At 44.2% G+C, this 22,305-nt stretch overlaps 1 protein-coding gene and 2 long non-coding RNA genes across 3 annotated transcripts; 1 reads left to right on the top strand and 2 right to left on the bottom strand.

The window, feature by feature from the left end:
* The first annotated feature begins 400 nt into the window (after positions 1-400).
* LOC147754869 (uncharacterized) lies at positions 401-5,657 on the top strand. The gene is made up of 2 exons (XR_015330143.1): positions 401-4,313; positions 4,752-5,657. It is a non-coding gene; the product is annotated as an uncharacterized LOC147754869 (long non-coding RNA).
* On the bottom strand, positions 3,776-21,813 carry LOC111252274 (ecdysone receptor). Its single transcript, XM_022809843.2, has 6 exons — positions 19,088-21,813; positions 8,791-9,100; positions 7,918-8,290; positions 7,242-7,499; positions 6,799-7,021; positions 3,776-6,423 (listed from the first exon to the last, which is right to left on the bottom strand). Exons 1-6 carry the CDS (start codon positions 19,092-19,094, stop codon positions 6,182-6,184), a joined length of 1,413 nt encoding a protein of 470 aa, XP_022665578.1. The 5' UTR covers positions 19,095-21,813; the 3' UTR covers positions 3,776-6,181.
* On the bottom strand, positions 10,347-17,614 carry LOC147754870 (uncharacterized). Its single transcript, XR_015330146.1, has 3 exons — positions 17,485-17,614; positions 10,687-12,756; positions 10,347-10,361 (listed from the first exon to the last, which is right to left on the bottom strand). It is a non-coding gene; the product is annotated as an uncharacterized LOC147754870 (long non-coding RNA).
* Positions 21,814-22,305: the final 492 nt, after the last annotated feature.

Raw genomic sequence — 22,305 nt, forward strand, 5'->3', positions numbered from 1 at the left:
CTTCAATCAGCTAAGGGAATCATTCCTACTTTGCTTTCAAACAGTTATTACAATTGAACTAACAGCCATCAATATGAAATCGCCTTTCGGCGATTTCCACAAGGGCAAGGTCTTCTGGGATATAAGTTGGCGTCTGCGAAAAACTTGCGGTTTTCATAGACGCAAAAAAATATGAACAAGTCATCATCACTTTTATGAGAAAAAAAAACTACCAACTGAATATACAGTCAACTAACAGTCCCATTGCGAAATTCCTCTGCTGAGAAATGGTTTGTTTACAAGTATCTTCTTGTTTGCACAGCTTTCACAGTTTCTTCACAGTACCTATACCGGTATGCTAAGCCACTGTTTTTACGTCCTAATTCAAAGTAAACATTGCAATTTATATCGCACTTTCAATTCCTATTTTGTTTATGTTAGCTAGATCTGGTTTTTACCTTTTTGTCTTCTCCCGATCTAAGTCTGGCATCCCATACGGCGCGAAGCGTAGTATGATCTATCGTGCATTTTGTCTCTCGGTATTTAGCCGCCCGGTACCTTCACACTAGCCGCGCAATCTACGTAGTCAACATCTAATGTGGCATAATCTATTACAAAATGTAACACCGAGTAGGCAAATGAACAGGTCGACACCTCGTCCTTTGTGTATCTCCTCTCTTCTATAGGCTAGGTTTGCTCGGAAGCCGCATACTTATTAGGTGCCCAGACCCTGAGAAACGCTCACGATACATGACCTTTTCTTGCAGCTTTACATCTCCAATGCAGATTTACATCTCGCAACTTGCACGCTATTCTAAAGCCTAACAACCACGATATACAGTTCGCAGACCGTGAGAACGAAAGAACAGAAAAAGGAAAACGATAGTATCACACAGTCCGGCAACCTTACAACTAGATCCACTAACCTTGGCCACCAGTAGGATTTTACTTCTGTGTCCAATTGACCGCTATATGCCCGGTTTCTCTCGTTACCTTTCCATCTCCCGTAAGTGTTTTTTGCCCGTCAATTCTATACATTTTCTGTGATGAAAGGTTTATGCCGCAGTGTCCGTACAATGGAAAACGCTCGCTGTTACATCCCCTTTTGTTCTTATCGTGTCCAAAAAGCAGTACAGCCTCGGAGGTTCACCTGGTGACTGGTAGAGACTCACGACGGTTGTATTGCCAAAACAAATAGCCCTCGATGTGCGCTTGTTCAACGTGCAACGTGCAGTTATGTTTGGTTTGGTCCTGTTGCTGTTATTATCGTTGTTGTTGTTGTTGTTGCAACTATTGCCGGTGTTATGTATTTGTTTTTTTGCGACGGTTATCCAGCCATCTACGTCGGACTGTATTAGCAAAAGTGGTACTCGTAGATGGAGAACTGTAGCAGAATTCTAAGTCATGGTGCCATTATCATGTCGTCGTCAGCCTCATTTCAATAATCATTGTTATTTGGTCACTGAAACGACGCAGAGCCAGTACTAATTCTCCTCTAAACAGAATTAGCCAAGCAAATTCCAGCCACGCTTTCCTATTCTGTGTATCTAGGTATGTAGTCTCTACGTGAATCGCTCGACATGCCATGAAAGCAAGTCACCAACGAGATGTTCAACAACTCGAACTAGGCAGGTGAACAAGTCCCAAATAGTCCGCAGCCAGAATGGGAAGAACCACCAGGCGGCGCTGGTTGTAGCAACAGCAGCAAATTCATAATGATACAACAACAATTAGTAATAATCGTAGTAAAGTCATTCACTATAGTAATAATCGCCGTCTTCTAAGCCATTGGCACCCATCGTCGCCTGTGTGAAAGGGCCCACTCCCCTGTGCGTTATCAGTCGACTATAGCCTTAGAAAATTTCTGTATTAGTGCTGATGCAGGTGGATGCAGCTGACAGAATCGTCATTGTTTCAGTTTACTTTTCGGGAAAAATTTTGCAATGCGCTGGCTATCTTTACATCATATCGGACAGCCACTGACCGTTTAATGTCACTCAGAAAAGCAATTTAAGCCATCCTTTTATCTCAAAATCTTCACTCATTATGGTCATCATTCTCTTCATCATCATAATCACCATCGTATATTGTAATACAAGTTACATTTCGTGTACGGTCACCTGCGACATATCGCAACGTACACTTCTAAATACAATCCTTCTAGAAGTAATTTTTTTAATCCTCAGAGTTGTTGTCAAAAAGGTGCAGTAACATCGTTTAGCCGAACTTAACTGACATGAAGTTTTTAAGTATCAGCAGTTCGCTGGCAGTGCAGGATCTAGCATCGGAACTTGGGCAAGGCCCTTCTTAGGGACGTAAGGTGCTTTCATACAGTCCTTCCTGTCCTTTTGCTTTGTGCTTTCGCTATGACATGGATTCTGTTTTCTTTTTTTCTCTACGCTATTATCGACACATTCGTTAAGTGCACGCATTTCCCCAGATCTATTTCACCCCTTCAATCTAAATCGATTCTTAAACATTTATTAACAGTTTAACAGGCAGGCAACTCTCCCTCGCTCCCTCCCTCTCCCCTTTTTATATATATATATATAAGGAAGGAGAAAGGCCCTTCTTTCGTACGTTTGTTCACTGTTTTACATCAAGGTACTGGTGACATTACCGTATGGTGATGGGCTTTCAGAGCAACTATAAATAGTAATTTTTCTAATCGTTGTTTTATCTTTGTTTCGGCTCCCCTTTATATGTTCTGTTCGTTTATATCCCTTTTCTGCTATCAGTTCAGCCTGCTTCCTCTATCATATTGCAGTCTATCTATATAGAAGACTACTTCTGCTATATATTGTGTGTGTGTGGTTATTGACACGCGAAGTTTGTCATGCTTCAACCCTTTCCAGTATTATTTTGTCCTTCTGCGCATTCTTAGCTTTTACACCACACTAACCAACTTGCATAAGATTCTCGGAGAATAGACCCAAAACTACCCCCCCCCCCCCCAGACAACGCTCAAAACCCATTTCGTATAATACGCAGAACCATCACTGCACTCTGTCTTTCTTACGTTCTATATCTTGACCGTGTTCTCTTACTGGCTGTAATGTAGACAGTTGTTCCTGTCTTATATGAATTATACAGCATTCGCTATATTCAGTATTAAGGTGTGCCTGTGGTCCATTTGCTTGCCGCCTTCGCTTACACACGCACTTTTTTTTCTGTCCGATTTCCTTGCTTTGCAAATCGCGTTCAGAATAACTTTGTTTTTCGCTCTGTCTACCTGATCATTATTCGATCAGTTTTTCGTCTTCCCGTTATATGTCTCACACAATTCTTTGAATGGGCATCTGTGCTGTATATGTATATATGTACATCGAGCCCTTTCCATTTATTGTTCCTGTGCCAGTGTTCTAGAATAGTTAGCAGCAGCGGGTGGTGGCATTGGGTAGGCTATATTAAGTTTTAGTTCTATATATTTTGCAGGCATCCTTGATGACATGCTTAATGAAGATCTCTATCCTTCTGTCAAGTTTTTCTACGTTTGTTTGTCTAATAGACACTTCTCGCTTTATGTTGCGTATTACGTAGGCGTGTAAGCATTATACGCATGTAACTGTTTAGGAAAGCTTGCCCCGGTGGCTAATCGCTAGTTCATCGCAATTGGTTATAATAAACAGGCACCGATACTGTCAAGTTTGTCATCCTTGTCATTATCATCACGGAATCTGACTTCAAGTCCTGATCAGCGTCCGTCACCGGCTTTTATAGTTTGTAATAAAAGCCCGACCGGCCTTCTGAAGAAAATCTTGAACGCAGATTTCCAGAAATATAATATGCTTAATAATCAGTTTGTGTACAAGCAAATTCTGCTGTGGTATTTTTATTAGCGTTCACGGATCTCCTGGCAGCTGTCAGGGTCAAGCTTCGGTCTAAGTTTTGCTTAGTGCGTATGCTGTTATCCAGTGGGCATACATATTCCAGTACGTATTCCCCTTTTACCACCTTTATTGCCACTACTCTCACTAGTACGGACAGTACAATTAGTGGCATTCAAATCGGTAGGCACCTGGCATTTTCAGCGCTTTAAAAAATGATGTCGAGATTGGGGCAGAATGTCACGCTTATATAATTTATGCTTTTTGTGGGATTATTAAGTGGGCTCCTTTCTATCGTGACAGAAGCGCTTTACAATAAATGTTGTTGTTGTTCCACTAGGTCTAATATATTATCTTATATGTACATACATTTTAGTCCTTCGCAACGGCTATATTCTTAAGCATCTCACGTATTATGCAATGATTCCAGTTTTCATTAAAAGCTTTCATTGCGTCTTCAGCGTAATCGAACCAACTGCGCATGTCCTAGTTCACGCGCAAATCTATGTAAGTGACCTTTGTTTTTTCATATTTTAATGTGTGTGTGTGTGTGTGTTACGGCCGACAGTGCTTAACTGTCCAGCAATAAGATCTGTTTTTGATGCATGTTCGTCGTGTTGACATCGGCTAGAGGCCAATATCATCCGCGTAGTTCCGTACGATAGATACCAGCCGATGGCCGGCTGACCTTACAGCGCCTACTGAACCTCGGATGTCGAAGCTTGAAATTGATGTGTTAACTCTGATCCCAAAACCATGTGAATATACCGGACACGGGCCTATTGGTTCCACAAATATTGCTGAAGTATCGATTAACGTACGATTTCGAAGCCCGAGAGTCAACCGATGGTCAGAGACCGCCCTCGATCTCGGGAGGAAAACTAATATCATTTTGTCACAGTATTTAACTAACCACAGATTTTTACATGTTCTTTTATACGTTAGACACCAGGGCGCGCGTTCCACTGATCTCGGAGTGTGTTACCCAGCCAGAGATTCCGCACTTGTGATAACAACACAACCGTTCTAAAACCTCATGAAATACGTCGATATGCACAACAATCAGAAGCCGGTTCGCACGTTCAAAGCACAGTCGATTTCCGTCAACTAAAAAACCTACCGGATCCGGCAATAACCACGAGCTGGAAATCGTCTCTATTATTGATCTGCTTCAACTGCGACGCGTAAATGACCGATGGCAAGCACATTAAGCACGGAATCAAGGGCTGGGCATGCTGAGCGGCTTCTCGATGTATATATACATATAGCGTCTGTTTTTCTGGTATGACCTAGCTTTGAATCAATCGGTCACCCAAATCTTCTCAGGTTCACTGTCGTCAGATAGCTAACTGAGTTAAATCCGTTGCTTTATTTCCTATTTTTTAATCGCACTCGGCACCTACTCCATCCTGAGCCTAAACGTAAGGCCACAAACCAGAATGAGAATTTACCATTTTCACCGATTGCGGCTGAGTGCTGATCGTCCAAGGCTATTGGCAAATCGCTGCACCTGATTTATGTTTTTGCGGTTCATAGAATGACACAAAAGTATATTTATTGTCGTTATCGTTAATACGGATCGATTGGTTAGCAAACACACGCCGCAGTGTATGGGACTGCATTGTGATCTACTGCCCGTTGGAGTTGCGTGTCGTTCCAGCTCATTCTAAATTGTCTCCGGCTAAATCTGTTCGCCATCATCGTCGTCGTCGTAGCATCTTATGATTAGTATCGGGGTTACATACTCTGCACTGTTTGCTGTTGTATATCTACATATTTGATGTTTATTACGATCATTTTAATAGCATTACTAAATAAAAACATTCCGTACATTTCACTTCTACGTTTTCATTCCATCGGTGTTTTTCTTTCGTTCTTCCGACTCTAAATATCTACGCGGACCCGTTGGTCGGCTCCCTGTTGGCTGGACATGGGCACACCATCACTTTAAAGTAAAGAACGTTTGCCACAGGTTTGGACGGGCGCTTGTTTATACAGTACAATACAGTGCGAAAGGGCTGAGATGAACGTCGTTTTTTTGTTGACCATTTGTTATTGTATTCTATGTGCTTATCTCTATCTGTCTATGATATCTTCTTACATGCTGTCCGCCTTCAGCGTTCACTACTTTCTTCTCACATCAACTTCCTATCCTAGAATTCGGCAGCTCACGCCGGCAATGGTCGAGTGTTTTAATCTTGTTTTCTTCTTTACCCGTTCCTGCTTCACTTCGCTTTCCAGCTTGACGGAAAAATTGCTCGTTGACGTCATCTTCATCTTTCTTTTATCAAATGACTTTTGTGTATTGCAATCATAACATGATATCCATCTCAGCTTCAGTTATCCATGTACCCATATAGCGTCATACAACCATCCTACCCTTGAATATCCCAGATCTCTGCAAGGAAAGGCGGCAGCTTCTTATTTTGCACTTTGAGCTGGAAGCACATCTCCGCGTTCATGTTACCCAGTGTACGCAGCTCTGTTAAAATCGACAGCAAACATGCGAAGTACGTTCGGCCAGGCGGTCGATGATTCTCTGAATAGGTACGTAATGTATCAATGTAGAACTCTTGGATTCTTTCCACTTTTTCGGGCTCGAGTAGCGAAGGCCGCTCTGAAATGTTCAAATTCAATGGTGATAAATTATATAATGCAGACAGATACACAAGGAAAACACGCGTAACAGTAATTAGCGTCTATAATATCTTATTCCATACGTTTCTGTTAGACGACCATGATCACGATACCAAATGACGACTACTTAAGTTTTTCGAGTTGATGAGGTTGGAGTTTTAAATGATGGCTTACGTTCGTTGACATAACTACAATTACGAAGAAGTCTATAGCACAGTGAGACGTTTACCAGTGATTCTTATTTCCAAACTGTAGTATTATCTATTGATCACACCACACATTGTGTATGTACTTTTTTTTTTAGGACCAGCCTGAGCCTACCGAGTAGCCTAATAGGTGTATGGCAGGTACCAACCTGAGAAAATCACAATAGCCGTTAGCAGAGCGTATTCAGCATTGTCCACGCGAAGGTTGCACATACTCCGACAGAAGTGAAATTGGGCATCGGCAGAGTCACCTACCGACGCACTCTTGTAATTCTCTCTTGTGTACGGCTGGTTATTGGCGAACACAATTGAGTCCGTTCGAACGTCGTATTTTCGTGCACTGCGTAACATCATGATCTCGCTAGAGCATGCCTATGACACAGTAAGAAGGGGTCATGAAAATAGGTTAGACAGTTAACTCGTTGTTTCCTCTTTCAGCAGGAGATCACCACTATCTCACAATCACTACTCGCTAAAAGCTACTGCGTACGATAATGTAATACTTATTCATCTATTCAGTCTATTTGTTTTTGTACAGCAAGCCAATGCTGCGATTCTGTTTACTTGAATGCTGGGATCGGAAGCTCCTTACCTTGAGAAGCGTGATTTGGTCCTCTCGGAGTAACGTATCAAAGCCTGGCACCCTTTTACTAAACTCGACAATAAGCTGCACCGTCAGAATGGTGATCTCAGTAATATGCTGAAACCGTCTCTCATTATCTTCTTCGGAATCGCCCAAGGGAAATGGGGTAATCTTTTTAATGTCCTCTTCTGAAGGTGATTCGAACTCCTGTTGATAATATACCAATTTGTTGATCAACTGCTCTTGGTCTTGTGTTAAAGGTTTCACCTGTACAAAAAAGAGAATATCAAAACTTTGTTCAGTATAATTGGCAGCCTATTTATCCAATTAGGCCATTTTCTTTGCACAGTGTTCAACGGCACATATAAGAGACTTATTGTTTAGGCGAACGAATTCCGCTTCTATATCAGGCCACTTGCAAGAACGAATAAGCGTACCTGCGGTTGTCCTCGTTCTCTATAAGACCCTCATATTTCACAGAGAAGTATATCTATTTTTTGGTCAGTTGCTTAGGATTGACAGTATGTTATGATACTGTATTCGATATGGATTCGGCACATATCAGACGCGGTCACTTCACGCATCATCAGGCCGAAGGTTACGCTAACAGCTACGGCTACAGGACCTAACTACTATTTACAACAAATGTAGGCGATAGTTAGTTTTATTCTACCAGCTTACGTACCTGTCTTACGGCCATATTAAGCGCCATGATATTGGGCTTTTCGTCAGCCACTTCATCGATAATTGCCTGTGGCTGACTAGAGGCACCATTCGACCCATTGCTGCCATCCCCGTTGCGTTGAGGCTGATTAATGATGGCAGGTGAGGACACTTGCGCCGTCGGCTGTTGGGGTACTTGCTTTTTGCTTTCTCGTTTCATCGCGCACTGGTATTCGGGCACGACGCACTCGGGTCGCATGCCGACGACCAAGCACTTCTTGAGTCGACATTCCTGGCACTTCCTCCTCATGTACATGTCGATATCGCAGCGATTGCCATATTTGCACTGGTAAACGGCGTTCTTCGTAATTGATCTCCGGAAAAACCCTTTGCACCTGCAACAACCAAGAACCAAAGCAATCACACGGATATCAATTCTAGGTTACATCAAACTGAAATTACAGCAGGAATTGGAAGAAAAACGTAGAGTTTGCTTAATTGGGATAGCAATCATCAAATACAGCCTTTAACCCTATCAAATTGAAAACCTATGCAAGCACTTCTAAACAGAGCAAAATGTTAAGTAAATGTTCCTAAAAAAAATCCAGTCTATGGCAGTTATGAGGTAAGTGTTAGCTACACATACTGTATCCACTGTATACTTAGCACTTTCATTACTACATGGAACAATCCTAAACACATACTAAATATTTCATGCATTTATATTCTAGCGTCATTTCTTTTCTTGACATCCTTATATCATCGAAACATTCGAAATGGGGTCGTGAATACGATGTTGATTGGCACAGAAATATTAATCGGCATTTGAAAGCGAAAAAAAAACAACCAAATCGATGACAACAGGCGGACAAAGAGCGAATAACAAAATACTAACCCTTCGCAGGTCAAAGCGTTGTAATGATAACCAGATGCACGATCCCCGCAGACGAGACACAGCTCCTGCTGCTGCCGCGGGTTGATCGTATTTGAGCTTGGCTGAACGGGGGTCCCTCCACCCCCGCCGCCAGGAGGAGGTGTCGCCGACGACGTGCCATCAGCATCGATCGGTGACTTTCGGTGGTTACCGGCCACCGTTGATGCTGCCTGTTGTTCCAACGAGTCATCGCCGAATTCGCCCGCCGAAAGCCCGAAAAAGCCCCCGCTACTAACGTCTCCGCCTTGGCTAACGCTCAACTCTGCACTCACTGTAAAGGGGCAACAACAGTAAAAAGAGAACAGAACAACAATTACAGTAGTGAGAAAAATTTGTTAAAAACAAATCTAATTTTTTTGCCATTCTGTGGTTATATACAGAAATTGTATATTTTGATGTTTGCTTCCCCAAAATGTGAATGATCTTCTTCGGTATAGACGATTACTACCACCACTACTACTGACAATAGTAGTGTTGATGCTGTCTGAACCTTCACTGAAGTTACTACGCAAAGCTTTACAGTGTTACACGGTCTGCGCACGTCAGCCGATCATCAGATAGCATTTATGACACACAACATCCCCTTAGGTCGCTGAATACGAATTCCCATTGCATAATGATCGTTCAACTTTTTCAGTTCGATCAACTTGTTTAGGAAACGTGATGATTGTCGATTGCCGTGTACGAAGAGTTACGAACTGCCCGACTTCGCTCGCAGAAACGATCATTTTTCTCTATTACCAAAACGAGGTCGAAAATTGCACAATTTTGAGATAGTAACGGATACGTATATTCTACCACACGATGTGGCGGACATGCGCAAATTTCCACGTGAGAATAGTTTCGTTCCAAACTTTTCTGTGGTGATGATGAAAACTTCGTTGAATAATACTAGTAGGAATGCATACTGCGCTCCGGAGAGTTATACGTTATGAAATAATTTGGTGCAAAGAAACAAATCCTCTTAGGCTACACTGAACGGATTTTTTTGTGCTAGAATCGTTAGCAGACATACGTTTGGCAAATGTCACCATAAACTTACATGGGTTTACGTTCCTGGGAAAGGCCTATCCTTATTAATGTCTTGCGTTTTCGTTTTAGTCTTAATTTGTCTGGGGTAACTGTACTTCGAGTTTTCTAAGCTATTCAAGTACTTCTTAGAAAATCAAAAGTCCAAAATAAACAAAATACTTTTAAGCAGACCCTTCATATACAGGTTATCTCTTTATTTACTTAAGCCATCACATGATTGATTGATGTTCATTCCTCACATGTAGTTCGAAGAAGTTGGTTGGTACCCTCTGTGTCATTACGCACTAGTTGAAGACGTCTTTCGACTAAAACTATTTGAATACGCGAACAGGATTTTTGAACACACAAAGGATCTTTTTTCATTAAAATACACCATTTTTACCCATATTAACTCGCGTTGTGTTTAATATGATACTCAGTGAGTCTACCTCTATAGGTTTTGTACATGATGACCCTGGCAAGGACGGATGTCTGCGTTGACGAAGATGGACCACGCTCGGCTATGCATCAACGTTGATTATCGGTTTTGCACAAAAGCCAAATTCACAAAAACGTATTCAACAAGTAACTCACAACGCTGTTTACGCAATGCCCGTTAATTTAGCTTATACACATTCTAAGGTAAACGATAGCGGGTTAAGCCTACAGGTTCAAAATAGCTGATGACCTTTTTTAATATGATCTAATGAAACACTTCTTTAGAGCTAATCCGTAAAGAGGGCTCTAATAAATAAAAATGCGCGTAGTCATTGTAAATGTAACTGTTGCTACTAAACAGTGATTGTCACTATCGTTGGAGAAAGCGAATTGTTTGAGCTATCTTACATTGCTTTTGTAGGGTGTTGTAGTCCAAAAATCGAGCACTAAATGCTCTCGATTCCATTTAGAATCACTCGACATGCAGCTATTTCAACACGAAGTTCACACTCTAAATTTGTTAATCTACTCAGCATCTGAATTGCAGATGATAGATTAAATCTGCAGCTTCCGTGTACTCTGTCACACATTGAAGATATTTGACGACCAAACTCCGCTTCAACCCTTTTTTTGTGAATGAGAAAAGCACTATAAAAGATACTTGCGTTCGAGATGATGCGACTCGCGCGCTCCGAATAAAAAGCACAAGTTCCTGCTATACTACTGCATAGATCTGTTTCTTAGTTTAGTCACAATAGGCAGCCCCTCTCATACCCTATATAATAATCACCATTTAGGTCCTGCATCTGAACAATCATAGAACGGCTACGAGTTTCGTATAAGCAGTTTAGAAGATACGGGATCATTCATCTCGCCTCAAACTACATTTCAAAAGATATAACTTCTTGACAAGATCTAACTATTGCAGATGCGCAAGACCCTGTTATGGCCGATTACTTCCCACCCGCATGAACGACAGAGTTTCTAACGACGACTAACTCCTGCAGGCCCCTTTCTGGAATGGCGAACGAATTACAACTGCTGTCTGCCAACCACCACAAAGAGGCTCTTATGAAAGTTGTTCATGCATATGCTCACGACAACGATTCGACAGCCATATTTGTGTTTTCGATTATACCAATGATACCCATGAACTGTGAGGTTATTTAAAGACGCTGCTTGCCGCAAAAAACGCAAGTGGTCCACGACGCGTATAGAATATCTCGATATGTGGTTTCCACCTTTGGATTACGCGTTCCATTTGGTCGGGGTCATGGGACCAAATGAACAGGCTGGACGTCATTCTACTGGTTTGGAATGGCTTATTCGGGAGTCGAACTTGTATTAAAACCAGTCCTGAAGCAGGCCTAAAAGCGAAGAAGAAGGTATGCAATTTAGATTTGTAAAAATTCCTTGTAAACATGTTGCGCAACAGCACCGCGGCAAACGTCTACTGATAAGGCCTGATTTTCGTAAATAACACTTATACGGTAATTTTTTGAAAAAGTGGTCGATATTAGAGAAAGACGAGGAAACTTTATTAAGGGAACTTTGTAAAGAAAAAAACGGATTTTTCAGTTCCGTACTATGAGTCGACGAGTTATCGATTCTGATAACCCAAGCGACCTCGAAATGGACATCCTGTTGGTGGGAGAACTTTGTCATGCATGGATACGTGTAGTATGTTTGCGAGACGGCTCACGATGACATGAATGCCGTTAGAAGAGATTGCACTCAGCCAACTTTAGTTAGCTCCTACGGCGGCTGACATCTATGGAGAATTCTCGGTACACATATGAACGTTTCGTTAGGAACAAACGAGTAAAACGGCAAAGCAAATAATAAAACTATTCTATTCGAACAGAGGTACGATCAAATACATTTCGCCAGTTATCAAGGCCAATAATAGATGCTTTATTCCTTATATCTTTAATAATATTTATTGCTACTATATACTGTCAATACTTTTTATCTACGCGCTTATAGCATGCGCTTGTAGGATAAAATACAGTAACAACGGTTGAGTTATTCATTATTCTAAGTGATGTTTGAATACGGCCACACAATATCGAGGCCCGTTGACGCCATCGTGATATCGTTAACACGCAATTACTAAACACATTGTATCGTCTTGGGTTAATATTCGATATAACAACCATAAGTAAACAGAGTGATAACGTAGATAGTGTCACCATATTGACTGGCGTCATCATCATTGTCCTGTAGAAATTGCGGGCGACTTCACTGCGGAAGCAAGTGCGCAGTTTCTTTTCGACGCTGGTTAGATCCCGGTTTCTGTTGGCACCGCTCGTGGGGTAGAAAAGCGACTAGAAGCTGATTCTCAATTGAATGGCATGCTTTATGATGGCCCAATAGCGAACGTGGGTCGGCGTTTTTTAGTCAGAATTTTTTAACTGAACGGCGGCATTTTGACACGTCGGCGGAACTGTTCGTTGACATTCGGGGCATCAATACAAGCTTAAATAAACAGGTTTACGTAAACATCGAATACTAATATGGATATATAGAAATATACATATTTAATTAGCATATGTATAGGGTATCAGTATGACGAAAACACTCGAGAAACGATAGTTACGGCACAAATTTGCTGTTCAAGCAATTAGCATAGATAGTAACTGTTTGCCCTGTTTGATGGATGATTTGTTCACACCAATCGCTGGCAATATGGCATTGTTGAAAATGGCAGCCTTTTGAAGTTCCTAATCACGATTTTCGCGCAGTGACGTTAGGACTCCGTAGAAAACGCGCCTTTTTTTATTACCATTAGCTCACATATTTTTATGAGTGACTTTGCTAGTATTTCCTTGTACATCAACGAAGTGAAGCTCAATTTGGTGATCCATCGTTAGGAGTCTAAGAGACCGAACGCTGGCCTAATGAAGGTGTGCATCGAACTTGAAATCTCTAGAGGTCACTAAAATCATGATCGAACAAGAAGATTTTGCAAAGGCCATGCTTCGTCAAATTAAAACGCTGTCGATACACCTTCCAGGCGTATCGACACGCCAGTTCCCACAATATCAATAAATCTGCACTTTCAATCGAATTTACCTGCCCATCTATATTAAAAAAAGCCCTTTGACCTCTATACACGACGATTATCTACTCAATTAAACGTCTTTCCATCATAATCACTGACACAATCATTATTAGCAACCCCACCACTGGCAACATATGGACATCATTGGAGTGCAGAAGGTTCTAATGAGATAGATCTTTTTTTTTTGCCGGTCTGTACGCTTATTATCGTGCACATCCTCAGTCAATACTTGTACACCCTCCGCGTAATACTGGCGTGGACCAACGCTAACCAGCAAAGCAGCAACTCGTGCTGTTGTAATTCAGCTCCACCCTTTTGAGCGGTTGTCAGGGCATCCGGGACTCGGCAGCCCCGGACGGATCTCTGTTGCGAGCGATGGCTTTGGAAATATCTACATGAATGCTATTCTCTCAGACTGTTCTCCATAGGCTACCATAGCCTATAATAGGCTGCCTGTTTTCTGCATACCTCGAGAGGCGTCATAGCACGTACAAACATTTGGCAAAAAGCCTATGGAACATCGACAGAGGACTACCAGGCTAACAAGTGCATCACGAGTAAGAACGGCAATTCTGTATAGCCGGCCTATATAGGTGGTCAGAAAGCTATAGGTTTAAACGTTTCCTTACACTAAAACTGACCTACATTGCCCGGAAAAATCACGAAATTTTAGAATCGCGTACTAACTATCTTTATGCTTTCTTTTCGCTGACAAAGAGGAAACCAAAGACAACAACAAAAACACAGATTTCTCCTCATTTCATTTTCCTCTTGAGATACCGCAGTCCGTTTTAGCTTCATAATATAACAGGCTTTTCTTGCCTCTTTATACCTTCCCGCGAGCTTAATCAGGCTCGCCCGCATCTTTATCAATATTCTCATTACATATCTATAGTACACTATGTATATATGGGAGGCATGTTTTAAGCATTGTGTGAGCGTAGCGCTGTACAATGTCATTACTATAATTTTACAATATTGGCAACGCGCGCGCCAGGCGGCATTTTTCCATTGACGTAGAGAATTCTTGGGGGCGGCGACATGTACGACGATCAAGTACTATCTTAACCTTTCACCATCTCTTTAAATTTATGTCTGACGTTCTACGGCATTTTTTGAAGCTCACATCGTTCAAAAAGGATAAAATTAAGGTGTTTTTTTTTATGCTATGTTATGTCGTTGACTTTTCTCCATCAGGCTACCCTAGACTTCTTCGCTCCGAGCTCGACACTACAGACCCCTGCAACTACTACTGCTTCCCCGCAATAACCTCTAAGTCACCTGCACATGCACTCGTAGTACAAGGACGCGCACAAAAGGCTTAGTGAGGAACAACATCACTGCTTATTTGCTGCAAATAGAAATAGAGAATAGCCTTTTTTGCTGGAGCTATTTCATTCAGCTCTATTAGACCCGATGAAATATTTTGGGTAATGAAAGGATATGGGTACGCATATGCCATATCCTTTTATGAATCCTTTTAAATTTCTATGAAGGTATGACGTAAGTGTTAACCATTACGTGTGACCACGAACCACCGGTGTATGTCATCCATGGGTAAAGTTTTTCTTGTTGGAAACAGGTGTTTTCGCGCGTTTTGCACTTGAACCGGATCCTATGCAAATGTATACTAAATCACTATTTGTTCGTTTGTACGGAGTAAACACGTAATTTGTATAGAGCTATTTTATACAAACGCCATTAATTTCATAATAGGTTTAACTACAATATTTGCGAGCCATCTTCCCTCAGACCTTTAACACAAACCTACATAGGCTGCCACACACGGATGGAAAGGATATGATACAAACATGAATCTCTTATTTTGAGATACAAACGTTACTGCTGTTAGAAGTCTGCCATCGAAGGCCGCGTTTGCAGTACTGTTATTGCATTGTACTGTGTGGTGCAACTGCTCGATGCGGTGCGCTGGGCGCAGGAGACCGTTGCAGGTCCCTAGGATGGCCTCTACCTTCCTGTGTACCTCTGCACAGGACAGTCCATTCGTCGTCCCTGCCGCCGTCGCTGCACCTGCCAGCACTGTCGCTCGTTGTATGAGCGCTGCATAAACGTGCGTGGCTGAGCTGTCTGAATGTCGGTTTATTGGCGTCTGAATAACCGCTCTGCCTACTACTATGTAAATTTCCCACGGAAGGCTCGCCTTCTTGCCCGCTCGTTCGTTCACGTACAATAGCGCGGAGAATCGCTATATTATCGCTGATACGGTATTTCTGTGTGAGCAGCTGCGTGAGGGTGAACCACTGGCGACTGCTGCTGCTGTTGCTGTTAACTGTGTATGTGGCAGCACCATCGATTTCAGGCTGACGGCAAGCATGGCTGGCATCGATCAGTGGCTGTTTCCGTCGTTCGTCATAATCGGCTGCGCTGCCATCGCAACTAACTCTTACAAGCTCGTCGTTTTGGTGTTCCGCCTAACTGCCTGGCTGTGTCTTCGCGTGTATGTGTGCGAGCGCGTTTTGTTTCGGCCTATCGACGTAAGTGGGTCCATTGCTCCGCATGTTGGTGAGTGTATGTCGTCTGTCTGTCTGTCTGTCTGTCTGTCTGTCTCTTGTCTGTGAACGCAGCAGCGCCCGCAAGAGCTGACGAGAGCAGTGGACGGCGGCAACTTGGGGCGTTGCGCTGTCTGTCTGTTTGGCTCGATGGCACGTCGCTGTTCGCTGCAATTCGCTATTCTGGCTGTTTTTCTCCTTCTTTACTGACATCACCGCTGCAGCCGTTAGGTATTTACCGCGGCAGTAATCGTACTGATGGTGACTGGTTGTGTCTATGCGTATGTCTGGGTTCAGCGGTAGCGGCGGCGGCCGCCGCCGCCGTTGTTGCAGTGGACGTTGTCGCCGCCGTCGTCGTGGTGGTGGTGCTGGTGGTAGTGATGGTGATGGTGGTCGTGGTAGTGGCGGCGGCGACGGTGTTGTCGTCTCCTAGCGTGCGAGTGTTCTGGCGGGCTCGCCGATCTCTCTCTCTCTCTCTCTCTCTCTCTCTCTCCGGGTCAAGGAACTCGACCACAACAAACACACACGCCAGTGCAAGGCGCGGCACGGCGCCGCTCACCACGCATGCATTATTACTACGACTACCATCGTCAGCAGTAGTAGCAGCAGCGGCGGCGGCGGTGGTGGCGGTGACGACGGCAGCAGCAGGACGGAAAGCACAAGCTGCTGCTGCTGCTGCCAACAGCGCCAAAAGTGACCTCGTCAACAACTGCCACCGACCAATCCTCCGGCTGTTGCTGACTTTACACCGATACCGCAGCATATAGCAAATAAGCACGACATAACATAACGAATCGAGACAGATGAAGCAGCACAGAGCTCACCACACAGCACGTTATACTATGAAGATGATGTCGCACCGAGCACCACTAGCAGCATTGCCAACACAAGCGCTGTCACTCCAGCCAGTAACAAACGCTGCAGTAATAACAATGACACCAATTCGCTGAAGGAATACAGAAGAAGGAAATAGCAGAAAGAAGGATTGCAGCAAATAACAGCACAGACGAATCGAATACCGACTCTAGTATCTCGAATTCTGCACTACAACTGTTATTTAAGTTGACGCTGATTGCAGGATTTCCGTATTCTCAGAGATCGTTCTGCCGCTACTATCGTTTCCATAATGGTACTTAGCCAAGCAGCTATCGTAACAAAACAAACGATGACTACGATTTCAATTGATATTACATTAGCAGACTTAAATGGGACGCCATGAAATGTTAGTTGTCTACACTTTGTCGATACCTCGAATCATGTACACGATTTGCTACTGCTATACTTCAGATAAACGCTATGAACATGGACGCTACAAGCGAGTGAACACAAACAGGAAGCCAGACACATGCACGCACGCACGCACGCAGGTAGGTAGGTAGGTAGGTAGGCGCAAACTTAAAAAATGAATTTGTCATCCCGCCACTCAAGTGACGACTACAAGATCATGTCGTTGTCTGCTTTGAGCAAACCGCCATTTCTGTCTCCTGACTGCGATAGTCGCGCAACAGCTGAAAAAACTGCATCCAATTGCCATAGAGTCGGCCCAAGTCGGTTTTGTTCTACTGCATTAAATGACGCCGATACCCCCGAGCTAAGAATTTTTGTAGTATCTCAAATATCTATGATACGAACCACAGCAAGGAAACAGTGACAGGCCGCACACCCAAATATAGGCTGACAATTTTCTGGTTTTATTAAGCAATTACACACAATTGCATTGTATGACGGTATTCACATTGACTAACACGAAGGTCCACGGAAGGTATGGACTAAATAACAGTAGCAGCTACTCCTACTGTTGTTTGACGCATTTGTCCGTGTATGTTTGCGCGTGTGTGTGTGTGTGAGTGTTCGTGGATGTCACCAGCCACTGAGTGGCCATGTTCTAATTAGAAGGCAAAGACGTCGCTAGCAAAACGCGTCCGTATGGCACAACAACAAAAAAGTAAAGGAAACTGAAAGCCAGAAGCCGACGTAAAAGAGTCGGGGGCACGACGAGTAGACGGTAAAACCGGCTGTATTCATAGACAAGCATTACTCGCAGCAGGTCAATGCAGACCGGTGAGGGAGTGGGCACAACACATCCTTAAATGCCAACGCACTGCAACTGGAACAAGCAACGGCGGCCTTTCTGCTGCTGTGTTAGTCTCTATGTGTTGATAGCGAGTGCACATTGACACAGACGGGGGGTCTGGCATTGTAGAATCTTGCGTGCTAAGAATATTACGGGAAGGGTTGCTATATCGTGTTAGTATTAGATTGCCACACATGAACGTTTCTATGCAAATACGCAGACTGTTATATAAGTGATGCCCTAATCATACAGTGATAAATTGGAAAAACTTGTCAACCTTTAAGGCAAGATAAAATGGTTGAGAAGAACACAACTCAATTTTGGAAACACACAGTTTTAACAGCGTTAACGGAATCCTCACGGTATAATTTTTCTCTAATTGCCATTGAAATGAAATAAACACCTGGCAAGGAAACGGTACTAATTACAATTCTGTTGCGGCATCAGTTTAAATATTTCGCGCAAATGATAGAAGTCTCGCGTATTTTCATTTTCTGTCAGACCAACGCATTACACGGCTGTTACGCTGTGAATGTTACTGCTACTATAGCTGACACTGTCGAAAGGACATTACCCATTGAGTCGCCGTGCTGTTAAGGTGAAAAACCAAATTAAGGCCACATGGCATCATGATTCATCAGAGGTTTTGTTTAGGTTTCCCACAACCAAATTTCAGCCAGACTCACCGCGCTTCAACGGGGTAGCCGACCCTGATACCTCCTAGGTTTCGTCACCCTTCAATAGGAAAAGTTCAGGAAGACGCTTCACACTTCTAAATCATCTCTTTTCCGTCCTCTGTTTGACACTTTATGGCACGAGGACGCTGCTTTTATTTGCAGAATCGTCATACTACGTTCACCAAATTAATATCAACCACCCAATAATCCCTATATATTTGCATTGTAACCCCCCAACATCAACACAGATCCGAGAATTATTCCCAGCAGCAGAGCTACGAACACATGCAACACCTGTACCAGCCAGCTATCGTGTCCGATTAGCTGCTACTGCAGGTCTCTTTCGCCTGACCGGCCGATCTGTACTTTCTGTCCTGCATCGACGTAGCGACACTCATACCCGACGTAACATTTCTTGTTGTAACATTTTAACTAGAAGAATGGTACAAAAATACTACGTTTATTATACTGTCACGGTACTCACCCTCCATGGAAGTAGAGGCAAGTGCCGGCCCTGGCCACAGGCCGGGCCCTCAACTCTCGGGGCCAGGGTCGTTCGTTCTGGGCAGGTGCCGGCGAGCCCGGGTGAGGCCGATCGAGGCTTCGGTGGACGAATCTCGATCGACAATAGCGACGACAACGACCAGGTGGTCCAGGATAGAGCCGACGTGGTTGGGGACGTCGATTCGGCGTCTCAGCGACAAAAACAATCCCTACAAGGGTCGGCAGCTTGCCGTGAGTGCTGTGGTAATCGTTGGAGAAGTCGCTGTGTAGCAGTCAACATTAACAGCGCGCTAGCAGGTGTACGCTTATAGATGGATGCTGAAACGGCACTTTCCAAGCAATAGTCTTTAGCTTGCCGGCGTTTGCGACCTTTTGCTAATTTTTCAGTTCAAGTTTTCTGAATTTACTAATGTTCCAGGTCGTGTCCTCGTTGTTATCGTTCTTATGGGTTTGCTGTCAAGGTTCCGCCGCCCGCCGAAACGAAACTGGATGGTTGGAAACTTTTCAGAATTGCTTTTGGACTTCTGTTTTTTTGTTAACTCAAGAACCTGCTTAGCCCCCTAACGGCAAAGCTATAGTCGTCTGACTGAGAATCAGCTGAAACACTTAAGGCCAATAGATGTTTGTTTTCTACCGGCGTTAACGACCACGTCGTTATGCAGATGAGTCGCGGTCGTTTTGATTTCAAAAGCTCCTCGTTGTTGTGTAGCTTGGTCTTTTTCCGTAATCTCTTTACATTGATTTTTTCCTGTCCTGCAGTCACAGTGTGCACGTTCGTACTTTTCACAACAGCATCGGTGCACAGCCTCGATCTTCAGCGTTCGGCAAGGTCTTCGTTCTGTTCTTGCAGGCGCATAACACTCGTACTCATAACACATTACACATGTATTTACAATCCGCTGTATCGTCGTTGTCAGCGACTTCTCTTATCGCTTTACACCTATCCAGAGGAATTGTGTCAACCAATACTTGAGTAAAACCACACCACAATGAGCGCTGAGAGGACACATCAAATCGACCGAGGCTGAGGCTAACAGCACGGCTGAGGCTAATGCTGCGGTAACGATTCAAACTCCGATGAAATTTTTCTAGTCGGAGACGAATCATACACGCGAAACAAGTAATGGGGGTTCGTCGCTCGTGCTGCTGCTACTGCTACTTGTTCTTGTACAGCAGCTAATTCCAGACCAATCGACTGTTCTCTCTGGATTAGAAGCCAGCTGTATCTCTATAGCGTTTTTTTGCTGTGTTTGGTTCCTTGTTGTTTCCCGAACATTGAGTAGCTGGTAGTGTTTCCAGCAGTTATTAGTGGTATTGTATTGTGCTACCACGTTACCAACTCCAGAAACACACAGACACGCTTATTCCGCACTCTCCTTTATTTTTGCTTTAAGCCAGACAACAGATTGTTGTCATTGAATTGCGAAGGGGATTATCATCTGGGCAGTGTTATAGCATCACAGCATTTCAACGCATTGGCAGCAGCAGCATCCGAGAACGATCAGCAGTTACGCCGAACAAATCACCAATGCATCAACTAACCAAAAGCACAACATTAAGATATGATTGCACAAAAATCCTACGAGTAAACTGTATAGGCGGTAGGCATGTGTATGTGTGTGTGGAGTAGAACTCGAAGGACGAAAGGCAGTTAGGAAAAACTGCTGAAAAAGGACGTTATCGTGCTCGTCGTTGTCCTCGTCCTCTCTGTTCCGAATCCTCGTCGCCGGATGTATGCAGCTCCTCCTGTAGTTCTCAGAGTGCGGCCCAACTAGACGCCAAATAACACTCTTCCTTCTGTTCTTCTGTAACGCTCTCACAGACAACACTCAAATAATCAATAGAGCTAATAATCGCCCAGTGGGACGAGTAAGCGACGGACCAAGCGATCAGCCGCCGCCACCGCCACCGCCGCCGCCGTCGTCGTCGTCGTCGTTAGCAGTAATCGGTCAGTCGGTAAACCGCCCGCACACGAGAACACGTACAAAAAAAGATAACACTCTCACGCACACATACACACACACACGCGCACAAACGGGTCGTGCGGCGGACTTGACCTAGCAAACAAGCCGAAGACTCTCTGTATTGCACTCCTTTACACTCCCCGTCTCTCTTCATTACTGCCTGTGTAATTGCCCTCCATTTGGGTTTCTGCAGTGGTTGGTGCTTTTCAGATGACCTGGTCCTATATGCTTTTTGTCTCCTTCTTTGCCTTCTGTACTTGAGCTACTACAAACTCTTACGAAACCCGCTCAAATAACGATGCAGCAGTCCTTACGCAAAGAAGCTTCAGCTGCTGCTCGTGCGACTGGGCTGGGCAGTGTAAGTGGGGCTACTGCTGCTGCTGCATTTGCCACCACCACTACCATCGTATGTAATCCGCCCGACAGTCTCTTCTTCGGTGCTGAGAGCATTGCTTTGCTCAGCCTGCCAACTCGAAACAACGGCGATGCCAGCTTCTGCCAACTGCTACTTCTGCTGCTGCCGCTACTACTACTACTACTACTGCACACTCCGCCAGCACTGCCACGAGCACAACCGCGAGCAGCAGCAGCAGCAGGACGACTCCACTTCGATACCTAACCAGGCAAGCGCCACACACGAATAGGCCAAACACACCGCGACACACGGCCAGTTGGACACACACAGAGAGACTTTGCTGTGTTGGGTTGCCGTAGCTAATGTTTCTCTTAAGGTCTCTGCTAAGGTTCAGTCGTCGTCTAGAAAACAACGACAACAGTGCGAGTTCTTCTGCTCCCGCTGCTGCTGCTGCTGCTGTTGCTGTTGTTGCTGCTGCTGCTGCTGCTGCTTACCACTTGCACTGCTCCCTGTCTACTGTTTTGCTGCCGCTGCTAAAAAACATCATCCCGTCATAGTACTACCATATCATCATCTCCATGAGCAGCATCAGCATCATCAACACCATAAACTGTCTGTGTCGGCGGTAGAACTGCACGGACTACAACAAAACTATACGGCCGCCGTTGCCGCCGCCGCTGCTGCTGCTGCCGCTGCTGCTGCACAGGCGACCGCCGTCATCGCCGCCGCTGCTGCTGCTGCTGCACAGGCGGCCGCCATCTTGCCATACTGTTTGACACGAGCGCCCTCGGTGGCTGCCTTTCGAAGTAATCGAATTGAGGGCGACTTCTACTCCTCGATGTCCCGATGACGGCAGCGGTGCCGGCTACGAAACGAACG

Source organism: Varroa destructor, unplaced genomic scaffold (genome assembly GCF_002443255.2).
Source record: "Varroa destructor unplaced genomic scaffold, Vdes_3.0 BEIS01000006.1, whole genome shotgun sequence".
Classification (NCBI taxonomy): Eukaryota; Metazoa; Arthropoda; class Arachnida; order Mesostigmata; family Varroidae; genus Varroa; species Varroa destructor.